Genomic DNA, 24,137 nt, shown 5'->3' with positions numbered 1-24,137 from the left:
TCCATTGTTAAGTGTTGTCTGTCAAACATTTGTACGCAAGTAACATACGCTAGATTTGTATGTGTCTGTCAAAAGTAACATACGCAATACGTTTAAAAAAATTAAAAATCACTTGATATTCACATTATGATGATAGTTTAGAGTTTATAAAAGTGTTTTAAAACATGTGATTTATAAACTGCATGTGATCTTTATTCAATTTCCCATCTTGAACTACTGTTTTTGCCAAATTATTATTCTGTATGTTACATTTGACAGACATCTTATGTATGTTATGGCTTGACAGACACACATATTTTATTTATAACAATTTATCCTCCTTATTGTAATATTTGGACACATTTTTTCCACAATCAGTTGCTGTAGGTCCTACACCTAAATAACCACAAAATACCTTATGTAATACTTTATAAATTTTTATTTGATTGCAGAAAATCATCAAAATTGTGTCTGTCAAATATAACGTCATGCAAGGGCTAGAAAATTAAATTTGTGAAGTAAATGGTCTATAACTTATCTTTCTTTTAGTGTATTATGAACGATATATGTGCATACTATAATTTAAACCTGGTTGGAGACCAAAAGAAAAGAGCTGGAAAAATAATTGTGTGTTACACTTTTATGACACCTTAGCTTATTTTGAGCCACATAGGAAATGTAATGACTGTCAATTTACACAAGATGCCACACATTGTTTTTAAATTATCAAACGTACAAAATGGATAAGGTTTCTTTTTTATCACAAATTGATATTTTATTATTATTGTTTTGGCATGTTTCTTACATAAAAAAGAATTGCATTTTATGAAAGCTTTAAATTGCCAACTCAATCCATGCTGGAATTTTCAAGTGTCAACAAAAATGTTATTATTTATATGAAATTTTTGTAGCGCAAAATCTCATATTTTTGGACATTTAGAGGATTAGGTTTTAAATGGAAGTGCTTTTTCAAGTACAAATTTGCATTCTTTATCATTTTAAAACCAGGATTTTCCCCTAAGAAGAGACATCACATCCGAAATTATATGTCCCTAAATGAAGTTTTCCACTCATGGTATACATGTTCGACCCCTTGTCAGTAACCTGCATTCACAGTTCAATAGTACACTACACTTGAGGACACAAGATTAAGGACAATCTATGACAGACATAATGATGAATTATCAATTATCCTAAATTATATTTTAAAAATTATTTATTCCATATCTCCAGGCCTACTGAAAAATACTCCAAAACCATGAGGCAACCCAAAAATTGCTGATCAAATATTCCACTAGATGAATGCTGGTATTGATTTTAAAAGGCATTTTGCATAATTTTGTATTCATTATTTACTTTTTCATAACCCTTTTCACTCCCTTTCACACACACAAAGGTTCATAATCTATAGCAGCACAGCAATCAACAAATGGGAGTGAATGGCAAACCCATAAGCAGCTCAACTATTACTACAGACACTATGCATTGGATGGATAGCATTAGGACACAGGCAATCTGTATAACCATCAGTCATTGTTTCACTACTAATTGTCTCGGTACCATAATGAACTAAAACCATCATTATACAGTATGTGAGTGGCTTGATGCATGACCACCGTATTGCACTGCCCAATCCAATCGCATACTAAATAGTATACTAGATGAGACCAAGATACCATACAAAGTGCTGACATAAATCATTTTCATCAGCATAATGCATACAGAAATGTAGCTCCGCATTTTTGATTGATCTAAAACAAGTTTTATGACAAATGACCAGAGAAAGTGTTGTCCTGCAATGCCTTTGTTCACCTCATCAAGATATTAAAGCCAATAACACAAAATCATTATTTTCATTAACATAATTGAAATACAGCTATACATATTGATTCCTGTAAACATTTTAAACTAGTGGATAGCCAAAGATAGCTTTGAAGACTTTGTTCATTACTTCATCTGTCTATCCCTAAGGCCTTTTCATCCTCTAATGTCCACTTAGCTCCTTCCTTTACCTCTCACTTTTCTACCTCTTCACACATCCTCTTTTCAACTACCGCCTGTTTCCTCTTTAAACCATCTTCAGCATACGTCTATTTTCAATGTCCATATCTCTACATAATGACCTGAAAGTGCACCATGCCATTATAACACACAACTCTACAAAGAGCATACCTGCAACTTGGTGACTGTCAGACACCTACCTACCTTCATAATAAAAGTTCTATTAATTAAAATATTCAACTTATTTTATGCTCCAGATGCTTCAGTAACTTCTAAAAAAAGGGGGCATGTTATTAGAATTAAATAATTAGCATATGTGGGATTTCTTGATGCAAATAATAGTTTAACTATCACAGGATATTAAATAGATAGAACTTGTAATTGTGAAACCAAAAAATTATCACAATCACTGAAACTCATTCCTGACCATTTTCCTGTGATTCTGTTTAGATTTGACCTAATTCAATAAATGATAGGCCTATAATACATGTACAATAATAAGGTTTGGGCCACAGATTTGGGAGATAAAGGTCCATTGATGGTGTTCATTGGAGAAGGGTCACTTACTTATTAGGTCAAAACTGGTAAATAAAATTAATACAAAAATATGTTTACTTCCGTATCATAAAAGACATACTCTGCTGTAATATATAACAATTGTGACAAATCTTCAAATTCGGCAAAATTGGTCCATTATTTGTGACAGAATTTCACTGTTAATGTGTGACATGATTTCAAAATTGTCATCTATTTGGGTCTGAGTGGATCAGCCACTCAGTAGCAAAAAGATGACAATTTTGAAAATTGAGTTATTACCTTTCCAAACTGATGTTTAAACTCTTACAGGCCTGGCATACTTAGTTGCAACGTTATGAACAGTTCATATGTTCATTTTCTGTGTTGTTTTGGTTTGTTTTGGTTTTTGTTTGCTTATAGATGTACCTCAATTAGCAAATCACATAATGAATTTCTCTGAATGAAATCCAACCTTCAATGTAATTTGTGACCAGTTTTGTAAAAATCTGAAATTTCCTGGCCGTGGATAAAATTACTTCACAAAATATCTTTTAAACCAACCTGAGACAAAAATAGGAAAACAATAACAAGCATAGTGATGAAAAGCCTACATGTATATAACAGGACCACATCAGTATTGGTTGCATTACACAGTACCGTATATCCGCATAGCGAACTGTGTGGAATTTATACAAGGGAACAATGCCAGCATATCAATAGTGTCAATATCTAACAGCTGGCATTTAATTTCCAACCTCACACACACACACATATACTCAAATAGTCCCTGGTACTTGAAAACCTAGGAATAGCAATATTCCTGATTTCATTATAAATTCAATGACAAACTCTATTGAAGATAGTTTTGTGTGAAGCAAAAGTGACAAGTCATTATGCGTCAGTTCTAAAGAATCTGACATTTGAAGTATGCTGCACGTAGGTGTCAGGGGTACAAAAGTGGGGCACACTTTTCACTGTCTAAATCTAGAATCATATTTTCTGCCATTTCACCTACCACAAGACCAAAGACAAAGGAAGAATGTTTACCATGTTTACTGTACTACTTAATCGGGAAGATTCAAGTCAACCAGATACCACTATGTAATGTGTGAAGCTGAAATGTCCATTTGGGTCATTCGGTAACACCATAACCTGTGAGAAAAGCTAACCGATAATTTGAATCTGTAGAACTTTTATCTACTGTATCAACCAAGTTATCATGAGACTTCACATTGTATAAATGATTGAAGGTGCTTACAAAGTAGGCTCAGCCTGTTTGCCAAAAACATCAATAATTCTATATAGCAAAGCATATAGAAGGTATCCAAAAAAAAAATGCCATCATTTGGGTTCTTTGTGTAGGGTTGAGATCTATTCGGATCAGGTGATATGATTGGGCATTAAGATGTAAAGTCATATATTGAATACTCATGGCACTTTGTATGACACATGTATAGTAGACCTTTGGTTCTTTCTACAGACTAATATGGATTAACTCTCCTTTCATCATGCTCATGCAACAGAAGATAATATCACTGTCCAAGCAATAATTAGTCTCTTTGACCAAGATTTTCCTTACCTAGTTGGTCCCAAAGTTGCCTATGTTTGTCCGTCATGGGCGTCCCCTGTTGTTTCCATAGTTGTAGTCTTGGATCCACCATAAACTGTTCTGTCATGAGTGTTAACATCCTAGCACCATTTGAATCACGTACCCTTAGCATTTCCCTCACCTGCGATTGAGACAATGGACAACAGAAATATTCACAGGTCTGTAAAATTATGTCATGGTTCTACTTTCCATCTCCAACATAAGGAATGTACTTCTTGATTACAAGTTAATTTTAGTAGTGAAAATTTTCTGTGTGGTGCCGAGTTTCAAGAAATTTGCATGTCCCTCTCCTTTCCGCACCAGACATCACACATTATACCGGGCTTCAAAATAACCAAAGGCAACTGAGCCATGTCCTCATCACTTCCATGCAGCCCTACAAACTTGCCTGCTTCATAACTCCATAATCAACATACAAATTTCTTGGATTATTCTTATTATACAATTGCCTTAATAATGGTTGCCCTTCATAAAAAATACAGTACCTTTGAAAAGAGAGAGTTGAGTTGTTTCCCTGAGTCATAGTAACCCCCTTGCTGTAGGTAGAGTTTCACCTGTTCCTGTACTTGCTCTTCATCTAGATGCCAGCAACTATCATCATCTATACTGGCACCTGCTGTAGGGTCTGGAGCACCTGTAATCAAAATATATATGTGTATCATGATACAATTCAAGTAGTGCAAAATTTATCCTCAATTTATCCACAATGACAATTATCATTAATATATGCTAGGATTAGGTACATTTAGAGGTCTTACTAAATAAATTAGATATATATCTATGGAGAGCAATACCTTCAATAACTTCATACAGTATGGAGAAGACTACCTTCAATAACACTATTAGTTTTTTTGGTCTCTGTACAGGTCTAATAATAATCCCAAAACCATAGAAATACAGGCCTGCTTGTAATTTTAATGAAATATTCATTTCAAAAACAACACCAAATTTACATCATTTTGGAAATATAGTGAGATTCACTGCAAATAAAATTATTCCCACAGATCAATCACTAATTTACATCTATACAGTACACAAATAATTTTACTTGCAGCCTCATTGATCCGGACAATGTGATGTATTACATTGTACCTTTAATTCATCAGCTGAATTTAAATTGATTGTGAATATTGGAATACAATTTCATGCCTTTACCTTGCACAAGGTGTACACATCTAAATTTTCACAAAGGGTCAAGCAATTTGGTATTTAAAGAAAACATGAGAAAAGGAAAACAGTCTGGACACGTTGTCCATTCTTAGGAACACTTATTCCAGCACTTGTTGTTCCCAGTGCATATGCAGGCAGACCATGTTGACTAAATGGCATGGTAAATAGTGCATACATTACTGGGCCCGAGCTAGAAATTAGATAGTCTACTTCACATCCTTTTCTTTATTCACTAAACATAGCTCCCATCTATCCCAAGTCTATTTCAAATGGACACTCCAACACAAAACTGCATCCATTTTGTGAAAGAGAAAACTTTCATCCCCATACAAAATGCTGGCAGTCCCAAATAGTCTCATACACAGTACACAGTCCGAAAAACACCATTCACTGGTGTAATCATTTTCTTAACCCCCTAGTTGCAGAGTATTGATAATATTATCCACACCACACTACACAGTTCAGTGAATCGGATAATTAATGTGAAGTATTGAACTGTGGCACTAAAGGGTGTTGATAATAGAAGTGGGTTGGAGTGCGTTTTCACTCAAGTGCTTTCCATCTGTTCGGTAAAAGGCCCTTGGACGGTTTTAAACCCTAATGTGTATGCACTGTATTGAGAGGTCAGTGCTGCTGACCACATCATACACACCATGGCCAAAGGGGCCGCAGCGTATTTATCCACAGCATTGTCCAACGCAAGGGTTTTTAAATCTTGCCCACAAGTTGGCTAAAATTTCAAAAGACCACTGCACAGCAATACTACCCATTAGCAACCAAATCTTTTTCCAACCGTATTGCATGTCGGCTGCTTACTGTAAAAACATCTTTGATCAACTCGAAATGATCACAGCTTTAAGTTGGGACTTTGGATTTTAAAGAGCCTTATTTGTACAGTTCTGTTCATTGTGTATGAAACCTAAATAATGAATGGAACTAAAACATTACAGCTTCAAGTTTACCAATTCGCATCAGTTCACACATGTTGATTCAGCTACAGCCCAACACCCCACCAAACTTAGTTCATGTTATAAGACTTGTCAACTTGATGCCCATTTGCCTTATTGATTAGCCTGATCATAGACAAAGCATGTTCAAGTTATGAGAAGCGAGTACATTGCAAAGCTAATGTTTAGGTAACATAACTTGCGAAAAAATAACAGTTTTAAATGAAATCAAACACGCTAAATACTAGTATAGCAAGATAGCCAGCATTACCCTATTCTTTCCAAATTTTTGGTTGTACGATGCCAGTGCAAACCATGTACTAACCATATGCGCATGTATGTGCGTGCAAATCATTAGGCAGCTGTTTGCAATGATGACACAGCAAGCAATATTTCACTTACAGCTTGTTTCAACTTCCTTTATAGCTGGCATAAACCTCAACAAAGTATGCTACATGTATTACAATCTTTCCCTGTTCTTTGCTTGTTGGTTGATAAATACCAAGCATTGTGCAATATAATCATACATTTTTTTTACTTCGCTTTCAGATTGGTATTGACCTATGTAGGTGCGTGTTTCACTGGTCGCATTAAATCATAATCCCACAGAGCGTATACACACGCATGAGGGTGGGTTGTCAGCACGCTTGCATCGCAACTCTACGTAAAATCACTTACGCTTCAAACTTGAGATAACAAAGTGCAAATGTTGAGGAGAAAAAATAATTTCCACACCCTACATGAGAAGGGATATAAACCTTATTATCAAATCACATTTCCAGTGATCTTACAGATCATTGATACAACAAATATGAAATGTGTAGACCTGTGTGCAAGTGTCAAATTTAAACTAAAGCTCTAATCTAACTTTATTGTATATTAATTTCTAAACAAAGTTATCAAATAGCAAATTAATTGTAAGACAAAAATGCTGCTATCATTAGACATCCATCATTACAAGTCACAGCATGATGGTAATATTAGGATCCTCCCTCTCAGGCAGGGTGCAACATCACTTCTCCTCCTCTACTATTACCAAGGTAACATAACACCAGTTCCATGACCTGATTTAAGGTCACTTGTGCACTCATTCACATGTACAGTGCAATGTAAAAATTAATCAACTTTTGAACAGTTTAAAACAATACAACTGTTTTTCCATAATTAACTTGATGCTGATTGCATATCATTGGTTCAATTTTGCTTTCACACAAACAGGTTTTAACCTTCCCTCTCCAACAGTGCCGGGTCACTCATTCATCCTTGCGGCAATCCAGCAGTCCTCCAGTCTGGTATGAATTTAGGGTCTCAGTAAGGTGCAAGGGTCATTTCCGCTTACAACTCACCTTGCTCAACAACATTTTTACATAACACCTTAAAGTTGCACTTTATGAACCCTTTTCTCTGAAGACATGCCTGAAGGTACAGACCTGAAATATGTCAGCCTGGAAGGTGAATGTTCTTTTAATTCTAAAATTAATTTTAGCTTACATAAAATATGTACAATGTGAATATGCTAGTATGTTACAAGCTATAATTCGCTACTTGCATGGTTCCGCCATTATGCACAATGTGCAGGGAGAGCCTCAAACTGGCAGCATACATAAAATGGGAATTGAACCAGTCATATAATATAACCTCTGTGTAAGGTTACGTAATTCTTCCTTTCATGTATGCTGCCAGTTCGAGGCTCTCCCCGCACATACATGTAGTGCATAATGGCGGAACCATGTAAGTAGCGAATCACTGAAAAACTTAGTTACAATGTTATTTGAGTAGACTGTCCAGTGTCTCCCTAGTGTAGGAGCACACAGAAATAAATTTACAGGTAGACCCACAGGTGTGGTTCTGATACAAGTTGAACACATGACCATTCAAACTTGTATTTTCCTGACTTGAAAGAATTAAGGAAATCACCATCAAGGGCTCATTTATACACAGGGTAATTAGTGGGATATATTTAAATACATGTATATAAAACCCATTAAGACCCAAGGTCAAGTTGCAGACTTAATAAAAATAGCCACTGTGATGACTTCCTAGTCTATTCTTGGATTGCATTCACCCAGCCTGGTGTAGGCAATAGCCTGAATGCTTCCTTCAGTCCTGATCCAGTCAGTCAGCCAGGCCAGCCAGGACTCACAGGCATAAGAATAAACTTAGAATAGGGGTCGTCAACCTTTCGCCATCTTGTGGTTTTAATCGATATGGCTGCATTCCTGTTTATTGTCATGAGTGCGAATCTATATGTGACATGATCAAGGGGAATGAGTCACATGTCGACCCTGGTCGAAAATGAGTTTTACATTTATTCCTATTAAGAGGACATTAGAGGCCAAAATGACATCACACTGGCAACCAATATTATAAAAGGTACTTTGTATTTTTGGGTGAGTGTAGTCAGTGATGTCACTGCTTATTTCATCGGTTACAGCTTCAAATGGAGAGAGTTTGCAGAAAGCATTGGTAAACACACATTTATAGATACTGTAGAGATTCTCATGCAAAAGAGCTTCCTCGATGAATGGACGTCACCTGACTACACTAAACCAAAAGGTACTTTACAATGTCTATCATCAGAAGGCATAAAATAAACACTGAAGACAACTCCAGTATCATCATGTTGCCCTACCAAATACACCAGACTATTATTGTTGTTGAACTATTTTAGATCAAACCTCTTATAAAATATTACTCAAGTTAACTTTTGACTACTAAAACTTTGCATTGAGTATACATTGTATAATATATGGGCCCTGCAACAAGATGAGTATTTATTCCAATAATATTTTGTCAATCTGCAATGTTAACTTTTAGTGTCCTGTTCTAGGCTTAAATATCACACAGTAGCCAGTTGACTAATCACAGTTTTCCTTTCCATGGGTATTCAATGTCCTGATGTAGTTAATGCCTGCTGGCTCACATGCCAAAAATAAACCTACATCTAGAGGCCAACTTTATGCACTGTTAACAGTCTTTTTCCTCTTCAATTTTTTTTTGTAGTCACATCTTATAGGCGCATAAAAAGAGCTTTTGTTTCTTGATATAGGTAGAGGTACCATAAAGGTAGTTAAACATGCAAAAAGTAACTGCGGTCAGTTTAGAAAATCAACATGTGCAATGTTATGATAAAACCTGAGAATATTAATATGACAAGTTCTTGCCCCTGTAAAGAACCCAGTTGAAGAATAAATTCTGCAACCTGTGAGCCATCGCTTTGAGAATTAAAGAAACAGCGATCGAAAACCCAGGAAGGGAATTTCTCACTGCACTAGTTCTCTTGTTCGAGAATGCTTTGTGTGCAAATCAATAGGGCATCCAATGGAGCAAACTGCAACTTTTGAAATTTACATTTCCTTGGGATTTTCGATCACTGTGTCTACATTTCTTGACCAATTTCAACAACTGAGGTCTTAAATCAGAGTCAACAGATGTAGCTATTGTTTGTTGATGAATGCTGATCACAAAACCTTGCTGTGAAGGTTCCCAAATCTATCTTAATCAGCCATAAAAGATCATTTCTCCCATTTTCATCCAATATGTGGAATACCCTTCCTAAACTTGTTGTTTCTACTCAGGATATCGTCAGCCTACTACATGTATGCTAATTGCCCAAGTCATTTTTTGTAATTTTGAGAACAATGTACAAAAAGATGGTTCAAGCATACATTTAAACATAATTATTCACCAATCTTTGCACAAGAACAAATGATAATGAGACAAATTAAAGGGGATAATCCAAAATAATAAGGGTGATTACGTAACTGATGCATGCTTGAACCACATTTTGTACTTTATTCTCAAAATTACAAAAAATAACTTGGGCAATTATCGTAGTAGGGCGACGATATGGAGCTTCAAGCGAGAGGTTAACTGCTACATTTGTGTCAAACCGTCAGCACTAATATGTACTAGTTTTAGTCTCTATAGCTGCCTTGATTAGCTTTGACATTTAAAAAAAAAGTATAACCTACCTGGTAATTGGTTAATTTTAGATTTTGACTTGAGTATCTCATCAGCCAATTTCTGTGCTGTTGGTAGCACATTTGTATGATGTTCTGTAATGAGGTACTGGGCAAACTTCTGAAGTTGTTCTCTATCCATCTGCAGTAATGTCTCTGAGATGGGTAATCGCAATTGCACAACCTTTGACCGTCGTATTCTGTACAAGGAAAGCGCCACCACATGTTGGCACCAAAATATATCCCGATTTCCACACGTACACTTGACGGATGTAATCTTACACCTATCAAAACTAATAGACACCTGATGTGCTTGTTCTGGTTCATTATAAAGTTGATTTCCTTGTTCTGTTACAGTCCCACTTAGATGAAAACCTGGAGAAAACGACAAAAAGCAAAGAAAATTAGGGTTAAAGGTCATGATCAAAAAATGAAACATTATTATAAAGTATTGTACTTAGCTCAATCTGTGAATACACATATATCCACCCAGTGCACCAATCAGGCCCCCCTTCACATAGCCATTCCTCTTACATACCATGGTCATTCTGTTCAACAACACCATGATCATCTGATGAATCTAAGACTAAACATGACAGCAATGGAACTAATTGAAACAACCAAGGTATCTCAGTTCAGCTTGCAAAAGCACGACAAAGTGAGCGCCAAGGGGCAAGAGAGACCAGGCCAGACAAGTTTGCTCATGTTTTCCCCCACGAACCCTTGTGGGGTTTACCCCGCACAGGTGAACAAACACACCACGAATTTGGCAAATTGTAAGTTGAGCTGCACTTTTTCTTTTAACTGAAGCATATCACATGACTATTCACAGGTATTGGATTTTAAAATGTGTGAATGTATGCACAACCTGATGTAATTTGTATACAAAGGTGTAAATATACCGATTTAGCTTAAAAAGCAGCGTTTCTCAAAGTGAGCTGGTTTGACACATCACAGGGAGAAGGATAAATATAAAACATTTCTCTTAGCATCACAAGAGTTTCACAACTAGGTAAAATGAGTGCAAAAGAGCTCGATTGAAGATTTAATATGACAAAATAAGAGATATCACTTGCAAGTTCCTACAAATTGTGATATTAAATTTATTTCTGTTCACAAAATAAATCATGGCAGGTTTATGTATCAACAAAATTCCATAGTTGGAACACCACATAGAAACAGCCATCGTTATTCACACAGCATCCATGTGTGCAAGCAGCTAGCATATTCAGGCACCATATCGTGCGTCACATCTCCTTCATCCAGCCCTATACTGCTGTTGCTGCTACGTCAACCCTACTATCATGTCTCCAGTTTCACGTTTCATACATCTAGGGAACAATTACATATAACATTCATTTGCAATGCACAAATTACCCTATCACTACCTAATCCTGTGTGACTAGATGCTCTGCGCACTAAAGGCAGGGTTTGCTAGCTGCCCAAAAGTGGACAAATTTATGGATTTCACCATTAATATTTCAGAAGCTACCACCAGATCTGTTGAACCAGTAATGATGAGCATGTTTATCAAACAATGCAAATATCAAATAGGTCATTTTTTTTGGGTGGACGATTTCCATATATTTTAGATACGGTATATTATCAGCACTTGACTTAAGGATAAATTTGCAATACATGTACTTTTCAACCAAGAACACTGGCACACCTTGAATATAACATCTTAAGTCTGCAACCATTTTCCCCCAACTTGATGATACAACTCCCTCCTGAATAAACAACTCATTTTTGTGTGTGTCAGAATGAGATGGTCAAACAAGCAACAGTATTTTCATAATAATGAAAATTCAATGAAACTGCCTCCTACCCAAAGAGACAGCAGGCAGGTGAATTTGTGCAACTGAAAAAATAACAAGTGAGTCAAGTTTTAGATGGCCGGCCGGCCAGTCGGTCTGTATAACTGACTTCACGGAGGTTGATACATGGATTATGACCAGTCTCAAGATACATAACTGCAAGGCTTGCTTGCTGGCTTGCTGTCCAGTCTACTCATACATCCTGACTTCCAGGCTGTATGCAATGTCAGTAACAATATTACTTCTTCAGACTCCTTTTTTTAACAGTTCTGTAATCATGGTAATGCAAGATACATAGTTCTGTACCAATGCTAATTGATTTGAACAGCAAAATCATGATTAAAAATAATAATATACGAAAGGCTAACATCCAGAGATGGGGATGGGGTATACATTTTAGTAGCGTTGGGAGAAGAACAAAATTCCACTTTTACCCTAGTTTGCCAGACCAAGTAGGAAACCTTTCTTAGTCAAAAGAGTCTTAGTCAAATTCAAAAACCATGCTCAAGTTGAACACACACACCTAAGCCAACCAGAAGGCGATATGGAAGGCCATTTTTTTAGATTTCTAATACTAGAGCTGTTTTATGAAAAAGCTGTTAGCATTTGTCTACTCATTTATGCTCAATGATCAATTCTTGGGAGGAATTGTACTGTCTCTACCACTACCACTCCCTTTAACTAATTAATTACTAGTTAAGTCAATGCTAACTCTTAATTTGCTTTATCCAGTTTATCAACCTTTTTACAATCTAATTGAAAACCATGGTTTTTTTAATGTTTTTGTCCATAAATAAGCCAGTAAGTGTTGAAACAGTCAATCAATGTATTATAAGGATACTTTCAGTTGTCTCTGCCTTGATCTCAGTAAATATTTTTTCTTTATTAGCAAACAAAAGACCCACACAATCAAATATTCTCACCTTCAAGGGCAAAGTACAAACAATGCATTCATGATCAGTCATATATTTCCTAGTATTTACAGAACACATTGCAATACCTTGGGTATGCAGTTTCAAACCAATATAATACAGAATTTCAGAGTTCACATTATAATGTGCATATGATGAGCTTATTATATGAACTTCGCCAACGGGAGATGAAAATATTGAAATATAAATTTCTGTCCTCTCATTGTTGATTTAAAGCTATTATCATACAAGCAAAACAAAAACTACAACAACACGTTGGATAAGTCAACATATTCATATCTGACTGAATTGAGGTACAAATGTAAACTTGAAGCAGCCAACAGAGTGGAGCCAGAGAAGCAGCATCCTTGTGATAAAAATATCACAAATCGTACTCCAATCTATCAATTTTCATTGAATTAGATATTTTTATTAAGCCTAAGTTTGACAAGTTTTGACATGAAGCATTCCTTTGTGTTGTTTTTTGTCGACATCACAAGAGTCATTGTGGCTGTCTGTTTCGAAGCACTCACTCGCACAATTCACAATTAATATTGCATTAGTTTAATTTAAGAGTCTTTTGTTCGCTGATTATGTGGCGTTTTCAAAAGGTATAAGTAGCAAAGCTGAAGCTCGTAATACTGTAATTTAGATTTGGTAAAACAATGAATGTGAACAGTTATGTTGACAGTAGTAAGCTTGGGGATATTTTATTATGGAAATAATTTCAAAATAATATTTTCGTTTTATTTTGACATCATTGTATATGAATAATTTGTGTATGGTGAGGTCACATACTGATTAAGTACAGGCAAACACACACATTGTCTCTTCATACCTCTACCAATTACAAATAGGACAAAATCAAGTTCAAATTTCTTGGAAATGATTTCAGTTTCTAAGATAAAATTTTCAGATCATTTATAGCACATTAATTTGTTCAAAAATAGTAAATGTGTTCCTGTAATATTATAATCACTTGATCATTTGAAATATAACTGAATTTGGACATTTTATAGAGCTGTATTCTAAGTACCGTACATATTTAGGGGTAAAGGTATTTTGCAAGTTGCGAGTTACGAGTTCGAGTTGCGAGTTGAAATTTGCGACTTGCCAAGGGTAGTTGCAAGTTGATTTGCGAGTTGCGAGTTGAAATTTGTGAGTTGCGAGTTGAAATTTGTTGTGAGTTGCGAGTTCGAGTTGCGAGATGCGAGTTGAAAGTCTCGCAAACCAACTCACAACTTCCTTTGACAACTCGCAAATTTCAACTCGCAACTCGCAAATTTCAACTCGCATCTCGCACTCGCAACTCACAACTCGCACATTATCCACACCCCATATTTAGAAAGTACTTTACAATAACTCATGTTTCCAACATTGTAATTTTAACAAAGACAGAACTTAAGACTGAGACTGACAATAAGCAATTCTTATCACTTATAATATAACAGATGTCAGTTCTAAAGCCAAGATAAACTGAGGAAGTCATTTCATCTTGAGCAGCATATTATGCTACAGCATCATAGTGCTTTGAATGCATTATTCATTACAGTTTTTTATTCCCATTCATACAGATTACTGTCTTCATTAATTTAATGAGGATTATCAAAATGCTTATTATACACACCTCTGCTATGATGCATTAGCCAGTTGAAATTAACATCATTTTGTGCAATTATTTTGTTTATTTGTGCACATGTGTATGCGTAGGGGATGGATGTACAGGTACCTGCAGATCTGTTCTGTCCATTGTCTCTCAAATTGCATCAAAAATCATGTTGGCTCTAGTCTACAGGTGCCTGGGGGTGTGAGGGTGTATAAGGTGTGTGTGGGGGGGGGGCAGTGTGTCCATGGAAGTGGTATGTTGAATAGGTGTCCGACCTGTGTGCATGTGTATCCCTAGATGCAAATGTGTGCAATCACAAACCATCTGTCATTATGACTGTATAATTAGCAAATACATTATAATAGCGATCACTATCCAGTATCCACATCAAATCATACTAGTCCCCAACCAACGTTTATGACATTTATTAAACCAAGTCCAGAATATTAGCATTTATACCCAGGTACTGAACCTACGACAAACATGACATGATGATGACTCTATCTACCCTAACATTCTAAGCTGCCAATGTAAATCATCTTCATCTTGAATTATTCACAAAGCCCTCATCCTTCATCTCACACTTCTCCATCCTCTCCAACTGGTTGGCCATGCAGCCGACCGGCCGGCCGGACAGCTATAGCCAGCGAGTTGGCAATAAGTTTATTACTATCACACATATTGGGTTGACGCAGGATGTCCATTGGTTTGCTATATATTGACCCAGCTTGCGAGCCTTGAATTGCAAAAGTAAACCTGAATATTAGATACACAGCAAACCATGCTTGCTTGTTCACACACTGAGTGACTAACGCATATGAAGCTACACACTTTCACTTGTTAATACACAAAAAGACCTACCGCAGAGAGACAAATTTTTATTTTCTCAGTAACTAACGATAAATGTTCATATCGTGGTGGCAATTTCATTTATTATTATTATTCTATGGACACTTGCGCATAAATGATCACATCAAGTAGATACGAACATACTGAAATTTTCTTCTCTTCATTTTCAAATTTATCAGGTTTAGTTTTTAAAAAATTATAAAATGGACATCATAATCATGATAATAGAAGCATTTCTTGCAAAAATATGTAACAGAAAATGTGAAAGCAGTGCGAGGTAAAAGCAATTTCTTGGTATAATATCTGATAAATATCTTAGAAATAGATAAGGTTCACAAAACATTCAGGCTTTCAAAAATTGAGATCAATTGGTAGCAAGTCTTCTTTGGTGTCTACTATTCCTGAAATTTCAATTGTCCCTCATCATGAGAAAATTATAATACAGTAACGATGAGATGGATATGAATATTATGATAATTGCAAGATAAATTGCACTTGTTATATGGATGTAAATATATTAATTTCTAAAACCAAACCCCCATAGACTATAAGATAAGCATAAATACCCTATGGAAAATGGTAGTATAACAAAAGTCTTTTAAATCAAAATCGGGCTAGCTTGTACGCTGCCTTGTTGGCATCATTGGTAGCTAGACAGGATAGGCTTCTTGTATTTCAGACATTTATGTGTATACACTACTTTATGGTGTAGAATTCCATCTCTATTGTGTGTGTATATGGTGAATCAGCCCCTTGAAAAAATTGCTAGTTTGCATGGCTGAATCGTGAATATATAATCAAATCACACAATAAAATCCAGCAACATTTTAATCAATATATTAAAAACAGTAACACATCAAATATGCGGAGCCTTGGCAAAACAGAAACCCCCAAAGAAGCGGAACAAGAGATTATTCCGCACGCTGACTGCCTCGATAGTTTATTGAATGACTTTGAAGTCATTGATTTGTGGTCAGTCTGTCGTTTGCTGATCTCTCATTGGTTGGAAGAGGCCATGTGACTTGTCACTCTCAATTAGCGCTGAATTCAATAGCCTTAGCATATCTCATAAGGTTCAATGATCTGCGTTGTTTTTGGTTCACTTCACTCCCATTGTAGCTATGTATGGATACAGCGAGAAAACTAGAATCTGTGAACTAAAGGTATATTATTATTGCCAACCCGGAAATCGCTATGAATTTATAGTCAGAAGTCGTTGTTCTACCTAACAAATTAGTGCATTTATTTATCGTCAAAAAATACAGCGACATGTAAGAATAATCATTAGAACTTGAGCACTACAACGACATGTAAGAATAATCATTAGAACTCCCTATATTCTTAGTTGCTGAAGTTGGGGAAATTAATTCAAGACTTTGTTCCAGATTACAATATGGCTACAAAGATTGCAAAAATAAAGCTGTAGGTGAAGACGGCTCAATACATATAAAATTTATAAAGGAAAATATCCCCTATTTATTTAAATTTGAAATGATAAGCAGGCTTCAAGTTGCAATGCATTGTGGAGGTCTTTTCACACTTCATCCCCCTCTCCCATTATTACCTGTCCATCAACCTGATCAATAGCAAGTCACAAAGAAGATAGATTTCAACTCTGGGTCAGTCCATGTCGAAACAGATTGAGTGTACACCCACCCTCTTGGATTTTGCTCTCCTCTGGCTCAGGGGTACCTTTCATGGATCCCTAGGTGAGGTCACAAGAAAAAAATTCAAATTCCATTTCGTTTGCGAATGGCGGGCAATCAAAGTTTGGCGACCTCGACCAAAATTGTGAATTTAAGGGTCCAAATGACAAAGTGCTCTCTTTGAGGGGCACTTTCTTCTTAATTGAATCAGTTGTGATCCTCTTTTTGAATGTGGTCACTCACTGGCTGTGTCTGAAATACCTAATGCCAAAAAGATAGATTTGAATTTCGTTGGGATTTCAGAGGGGTCAAAATCAGCACTTCGTACTGTTCAATCAAATTATCTTGATTTTGAAGGACCCATGATAATGTCACAGTGCACTTATAGGTCCTAATTATGTTCAGAATGGATTAACCATATGCCAATGTCTATGAGCAATTAAAAAAAAGAGAAATTTCTAGACCCCTACAGAATTTTAGGCCACCCCTAAAGTGGTTCAGCCACAAATGGCGCTTAAAGTCAGCAAATTTTGACCCTAATAACTTTAGGTGTACACCAGATATGAATTTCTAGTCTTTTGCATCTGAAAGAATGTAGTTTAATGTTACTAGGAACATAAGATTTGTTTTGTATTTTTTGTGTTTTAGTATTAAGTTGACGCTTTCAAAAATAGTCATTTTTGCCTAACATACCATGCATACAGGATACGGTACAAAATGCCAATTTTAGTATGATATTTTTTATATTTTTGATCACTTTATAGCCATTTGTATTATTTATCCTGATATTTCAAGTTGCTCTTGAGTCAAGTAATAAGAAAAACTACTTTCTAATCCTCTGTATGGATTTTTAAGGGGTCAAAATGCACTTCCTGGCAACGATGCACATGCAAAGTACAGGTTATGGGGTCAAATTTTCAGAATGCTCCCAATTATGTCAAGTAATATATCAAATTACTCGTATGGTCATGAGGATTCCAAAAATGTATAGTTTGTTATGTGTCGGACCTTTCAGGAGGCCGCTATGACGGTCAACGACCTTTTTGAAAGTATCAAAACACAAAAAATACAAAACAAATCTTATGTTCCTAGTAACATAAGACTACATTCTTTCAGATGCAAAAGACTAGAAATTCATATCTGGTGTACACCTAAAGTTATTAGGTGTCAAAATTTGCCGATTTTAAGCGCCATTTGTGGCTGAACCACTTCAGGGGGGCCTAAAATTCTGTAGGGGGTCTAGAAATTTCTCTTTTTTGAATTGCTCATAGACATTGGCACATGGTTAATCCATTCTGAACATAATTAGGACCTATAAGTGCACTGTGGCATTATCATGGGTCCTTCAAAATCAAAGATAATTTGATTGAACAGTATGAAGTGCTGATTTTGACCCCCTCTGAAATCCCAACGAAATTCCGAAATCAATCTTTTTTTTTGGCATTAGGCATTTCAGACACAGCCAGTGAGTGACAACATTCAAAAAGAGGGTCACAACTGATTTAATTAAGAAGAAAATGCCTCTCAAAGAGAGCGCTTTGTCATTTGGACACCTTAAATTCCCAATTTTGGTCAAGGTCGCCAAACTTAGATGGCCCGCCATTCGTAAACGAAATTGAATTTGAATTTTTTTCTTGTGACCTCACCTAGGGGTCCATGAAAGGTACCCCTGAGCCAAAGGAGAGCATAATCCAAGAGGGTGGGTGTACACTCAGTCTGTTTTGACATGGACTGACCCCTCTGTTATTGTGTGCAACCCCTCACCCTTTCATGCATAATCACATGGGGAGGAGTAGTTGACAAAGGTGCCAAACACTGAGCAATTGTAACACAATAATAAACAAGAGTTTGCTTTTGTTGGGTTTATAATAATTGACAGGTGAGGGGATCTGCATAAATCCATGAGATGCCAATGCTCCTTGCTGAAGGATGTGGAGCATTGAAGTGGAAGTATTTCCATAAGCTTACAGTTACAGGATATGTAGGAGGTTTTTTTGCAAGAGAAATTTGAAAAGGAGTGGGGAATGGTTGCTGTCCTGTATTAGTTGCCCTCACTACATCTTGCCCCCATCTGGTGAGAAACTTTGTATCGCTGTCCACCCTTTTCTAACTCATGTTATCAGATGTCCATACATTCATTAAGAAGAGGAGTACGCCCACCATCATCCTCATCTAGCTGAGAGAATTACAAGCCATACAACTTGACAAGGCTTGAACTATTGATAGATTCTCATCTAGCTGAAAGAATTGGAAGGCAAACCATACAACTTGACAAGGCTTGAACTATTGATAGATATCTCTTGTTAATTAGGCAAAGTATAAAAACAAGAAAATCTTAATGAAAATGGAACATTAATTGTTTTCTAAAATTGAAATTTACGATCTTGTGGTACAGGTCACAGAAATCAGTGTTGGCTTTCTGGGAAGTAACAAGCAAATCTGATACATTTTCTGTGAATTGGAACTGTTTGTTTTGAGCTTTTAGGCGAGTTTGGAAGTTTTCTAGCAACAACAATTGCATTTAGATGCACCAATTGATCAAACAATTTTGTGACAATTGCAATTTCTGTGAATTGCAACTATTTGTCAGAGCTTTTAGAGAAGTTTGGAGGTTTTCTAGCTACAACAATTGCCTTTGGAGGCACAAATTTATCAGAAATTTTGGAGACAATTGCAGTGATTTTAAATTGTATTTTACATGATATTTTAAGGTTTTGTTCCCACATTTCTGCTCCTTTCAATCTATGCTGTTGTGATAATTGGTTTCATTTGTGTGCGTCAGCAAACTTTGTACACCCACTTCTAACAAGTTTTCCTTTATAACAATGAACATTTTAATGATGCTACACAGAAATTGCTAATTAAGAACTGAGAAGAACTTGTTTTGTGTCACTCTGACGTCTTTCACATTACAAGGTTTTCTTCACATAACAAGGTATTTTGGCAGTTTTATCATTTTGCATGTAATGGTTGCTTTTAATTTTGTTTTATTATGAATATATTTGGATTGATAGTCCATAAAATTGTGTACAAAATAATACAAATTGTACAAATATATTATAGATTTCTTTCCAGTGCAAATTTTACTTGTAATTATTTATAATGGTTTGCTATAAATGACTAATATTGTTGGTACATGTCCATCAACTAAAAAGTCTCTAATGATGATGATGCTGATGATTATAATGATGAAAATTTACGCTCTAATATTATCAGTCCCCTCCTTACTATAAGTTAGCGAGTATGATCAATTCACATGTAGCCTTATCTCTGTCAATCTATAACACGGGCTTCGGATTTCTCTCCTCCGTTGCCTTTCTCTAAGGCATGCAATGCTAATCTCAATGCACAGGCGGTGTGGCGGCACAGCAACTCAAATCATAAATTGCCAAAGTGACCCCTCAAGTCCCGAAACCCATCAATTCTATCCCCTAAACAAGCGACCACAGAGGTATAAAATACGCAGGTCGCTGCATGCATAATTGTGAAACTCTAAAACGAGTCTGTACTTAAAGCTAGCTAGTATACTCTTGTGGGCCAAGAGTTTAGCAGTACTATATATATACGCTGCCTATGGTGTGCAGCATGTGGTACTGAATAATCTATGATTATGAAATAACAACTCCAACATGAGACCAGGCAGGGAAAATGAGAAAAGTCCAAATTTAGCTAGGGTTCAGTTAACTTTGTCAGTTTCATAAGGACAATAGTCAGTTGCATCTCCACATGATGAGCTGCTGGAAAACTCTGCAAGTAGATTAGATAGGATGCATTTATAATTACCATTGAACCTGTTCGATAAAGCATAAGATTTCTGTCACAAAATGATATTTGTTAATTTAACTACTTTTAAAAGGATCAATCCATTAGTAATCTGTTGGTATTCCCTTGTACCACAGATCCTCAACAGTGCTTGCACCAATTTGAATGCTTCCGAATAGAAGGTGCCATATTTATCATAGACCATGGCTTAATGATGTATCACATTACAATGTGATGACCAGATACTTCTTTTTGCTGCACATGCTCATGAAGCATCAGCAATATTTAATGAATGCTAGCTGGCTATGACAAGTTTCAACTGCCTGGTTCACCTTTCAAACTTCACTGCACATATAATGGATTAGTGGTCCACATGGGAAGACTACATACCCTACCTACAGACACGTTTTTGATATGGGCAGACAGGCGCTGAGCACCGCTTGCATTTGGCGTAATGTGTGTATACACTACTCGCCGTCAGGTCAGTGTGATGGAGAAAAAGGCCTCGAGGAGTATTTGGTCCCTTACTCAAGTTAGCCTACAGTCCCCTGGCTTGAGAGGCGAAACTGAAGACTTGAGGCCGCAATAAGGGATCATCACTGATGTATATCTACTACATCTACGTACCATACCTGGTATTCTTTGTTCTAATGCATGCAAGCATACAAAATGGTTTGTGCTTTATTCTAGATGTCACCAAGAACACTAAATTCATTTGACAGGGAACAGGGAAATGCACTCACTTTTTTGGGCCAAAAACCCACTGAATTATGCATTTTGATTTCTACGGTTCTACCTATCCAGACAGGTTCAAAAATAGATGCAGGTATACATCTACAACTACACATGGTGCAAGTTGGGAATGGCATGTTCATCATGCACATGTGGGTTGCTCAAAATACTAGTGAATTGGTTCTAGTATGTTTGGTAGCTTCTAATTTAATAGCTTTTAATTGTGAACCATTTCAAAACTCACAATATTTTCAAGTCCCATAAATTTACCACATTCATATTAATAGCGTATGCCGGTTTTCTGTTCTCGTGTGTATTTCAGTCAGGTACAGGTTTTCATACCATACCCATTAACTTACGAGTCAACAGGCATGGTTTATCTGTATGTGAACTATGGCACTACCATGAGACTGTGTGGCCCCTTCAGTCATTCCTTTTTGATAGGATCTTTCTATCCTGTTTCTTGCTGATTGCAAAATCCTCTTCCAATAAGATATCAACAGAGAGTTGCATACGCTTAAGCGCTGGATAGGTCTGTTGAGTTTGAGTCATTGCATTACAAACACAGCCTATGTGCGTGCAGGATTTCCCCCACACAACAACCCCAGTGAAAGTTTTAAGGGAATGCAGAGGCACATACCAAAATAGATGTTCCAGAACTTTTCAGCTACTTTTCACTATTTCATATTTGTGAGTGGAATTTGCCTATGATATTATGAAACTATACAAAGTATTAATGAAAGACAAAAAGCAAAACAACACAAATTGACAAAACATAATAAATAATCAAACATAAACAAAACATAAAAACACCATAAAGTTTGCAAAGTTGTTTCATGTAAGTCTTTCTTATAGTCTTCCTTCTTGTGTTTCATGAAAAGTCCAGAACATATCCTTAAGATATTGCATCACAGTGAATATTAGGTGAAGGACCAATTTTCTAAATTTTTCTTGGAATTCTTTTAGAATACTAAATTTCTAATCAACCATTATAGGTTTTCAATGTGGGTCTAAGATACTGGTTGGTAGGTTACTAGTATTCTATACAAGGATACAGCCCTAACCTTTTTTGTTTCCAAATATTATCAAAATATTTAAGTCTGCAATATAAAGTTTTGCTATGTATTTATTATGGCATAGATGTAGTCCCTGACTGGTTGGCTCACCAAGGTGAGTCAATGGAGTAGACCTGCAGTGATATCTGACCTGAGATAAGGTCACATAACTCATAAATAGAGAGCAAGGACATTATGACATCATTGCCAAGGCCACAGATACCAGGGTAATATTTACTCCCTGTTTGTGGTCTGCTAGTAGTGTGTTGGGGTTGTCTAGCACCACTGGTGGAAGAGTATTCTTCTACATGAGCTTTATGTACCAATGTGCTTGAAAGGTGTAGATAATTCTTCTGGATAACAACAGGGTTCCTGAAAACACAGATGGCAGCATCCTTGTCAGATTGACAATAAATTTTAACCCTATTTAATAACTTCCACTGTGCTTTTTGGCTATGGGAAAGGAAAGAATGAAGAAATAGGGAGAAGATGAACAAACTTGTTTGCTCCCCTGTGGATTCGAAACCCAGACACCCCCCCCTTGCTAACCACTCAATAGGCGTAGTGTAGCCATGGGTCTTTCGCTGACCTGGTCAACGAAAGCATGCCTATGACTTAAGGTAATTGTGTCATCCACTCACATGGGATGCACAGATGCATCTTGGCTTTGTGCTGTTGGATTTTGTTGGATTGAGGATAAGAAAAATATGTGTAAACAAAACAATAGAGAAAATTGGAAGTGGACAAAAGAAGAGCAGAAAATAGACCATGTAGTAAACCAAGTAGGACCCAATATTTATCACATATTCATCTTTTCTCTGGACAAGCTTCTATTTCTATCAACAACTATTGCCATGATTGTTGTTATCACCTGACAATAATTTATTTCATCCTTGCAATCATCTTCAAAATATCCCTACAATGACAAGGAACTAGAGAACGTACTATGCATGCAGGCCGTCCCTATCTAAATAGCCATGTCAACTGACCCCTGGATAACACACACACATAGGACAGAAACTTGAGGACTGTCAGGTTTGCATACTGTGCGCACCATCTTGAAAAACATAATGTTCTAATAATGATTTGCAGCCTAGCTACACACAACCAAATATGAATTTATACTCAAACCGAACATCACAAAAACATCTTTTAATGTGATTTTTGGTTATGAAAATAAAGTGATCCCCTCAAATACAGCTAGTATCTATACTATCCGTGAAAATAATTTCAATCTTGAATTTAACCATTTTCTTCTTCAATTATTATATCTAAAAGTAAAAATCTAACTCCGGTCATTACTTTTAGGGAAACTCTAGATACAAAAACCTAGGGTCAAATTCTCACTTGCGTAGTAATAGACACACCTGCATACATGGGGAATTTCATCGGAAGAATGAAATCCCCTTCCTTTTTTCTGCAGGTCAAGTTAATAACACAGTAAAATAGCCCATGGATTGGAATAGTTGATGATAGCTGGTTGATTGACCAGCCAGCCAGCCGGCGAGGCACAGAATATTAGACATCAGCAATATGGACAGACAGATAAGGCATCCCTCAACATGTCATGTGTAA

The 24,137-nt window shown here is 36.3% G+C and overlaps 1 protein-coding gene across 1 annotated transcript in view; it reads right to left on the bottom strand.

Moving 5' to 3' along the window:
• LOC140153235 (zinc finger SWIM domain-containing protein 5-like) overlaps positions 1 to 24,137 on the bottom strand; it is a 76,094-nt gene that overhangs the window by 35,351 nt on the left and 16,606 nt on the right. The window contains 3 exon segments of the mRNA XM_072175925.1: positions 4,076 to 4,226; positions 4,591 to 4,739; positions 10,197 to 10,559. Of these exon segments, the coding sequence (XP_072032026.1) occupies positions 4,076 to 4,226; positions 4,591 to 4,739; positions 10,197 to 10,559 (663 nt within the window).

This window comes from Amphiura filiformis, chromosome 5 (genome assembly GCF_039555335.1).
Source record: "Amphiura filiformis chromosome 5, Afil_fr2py, whole genome shotgun sequence".
Lineage (NCBI taxonomy): Eukaryota > Metazoa > Echinodermata > Ophiuroidea > Amphilepidida > Amphiuridae > Amphiura > Amphiura filiformis.
The sequence above is the reverse complement of the archived record's forward strand: the minus strand, read 5'-3'. Positions and strand labels throughout refer to the sequence as shown.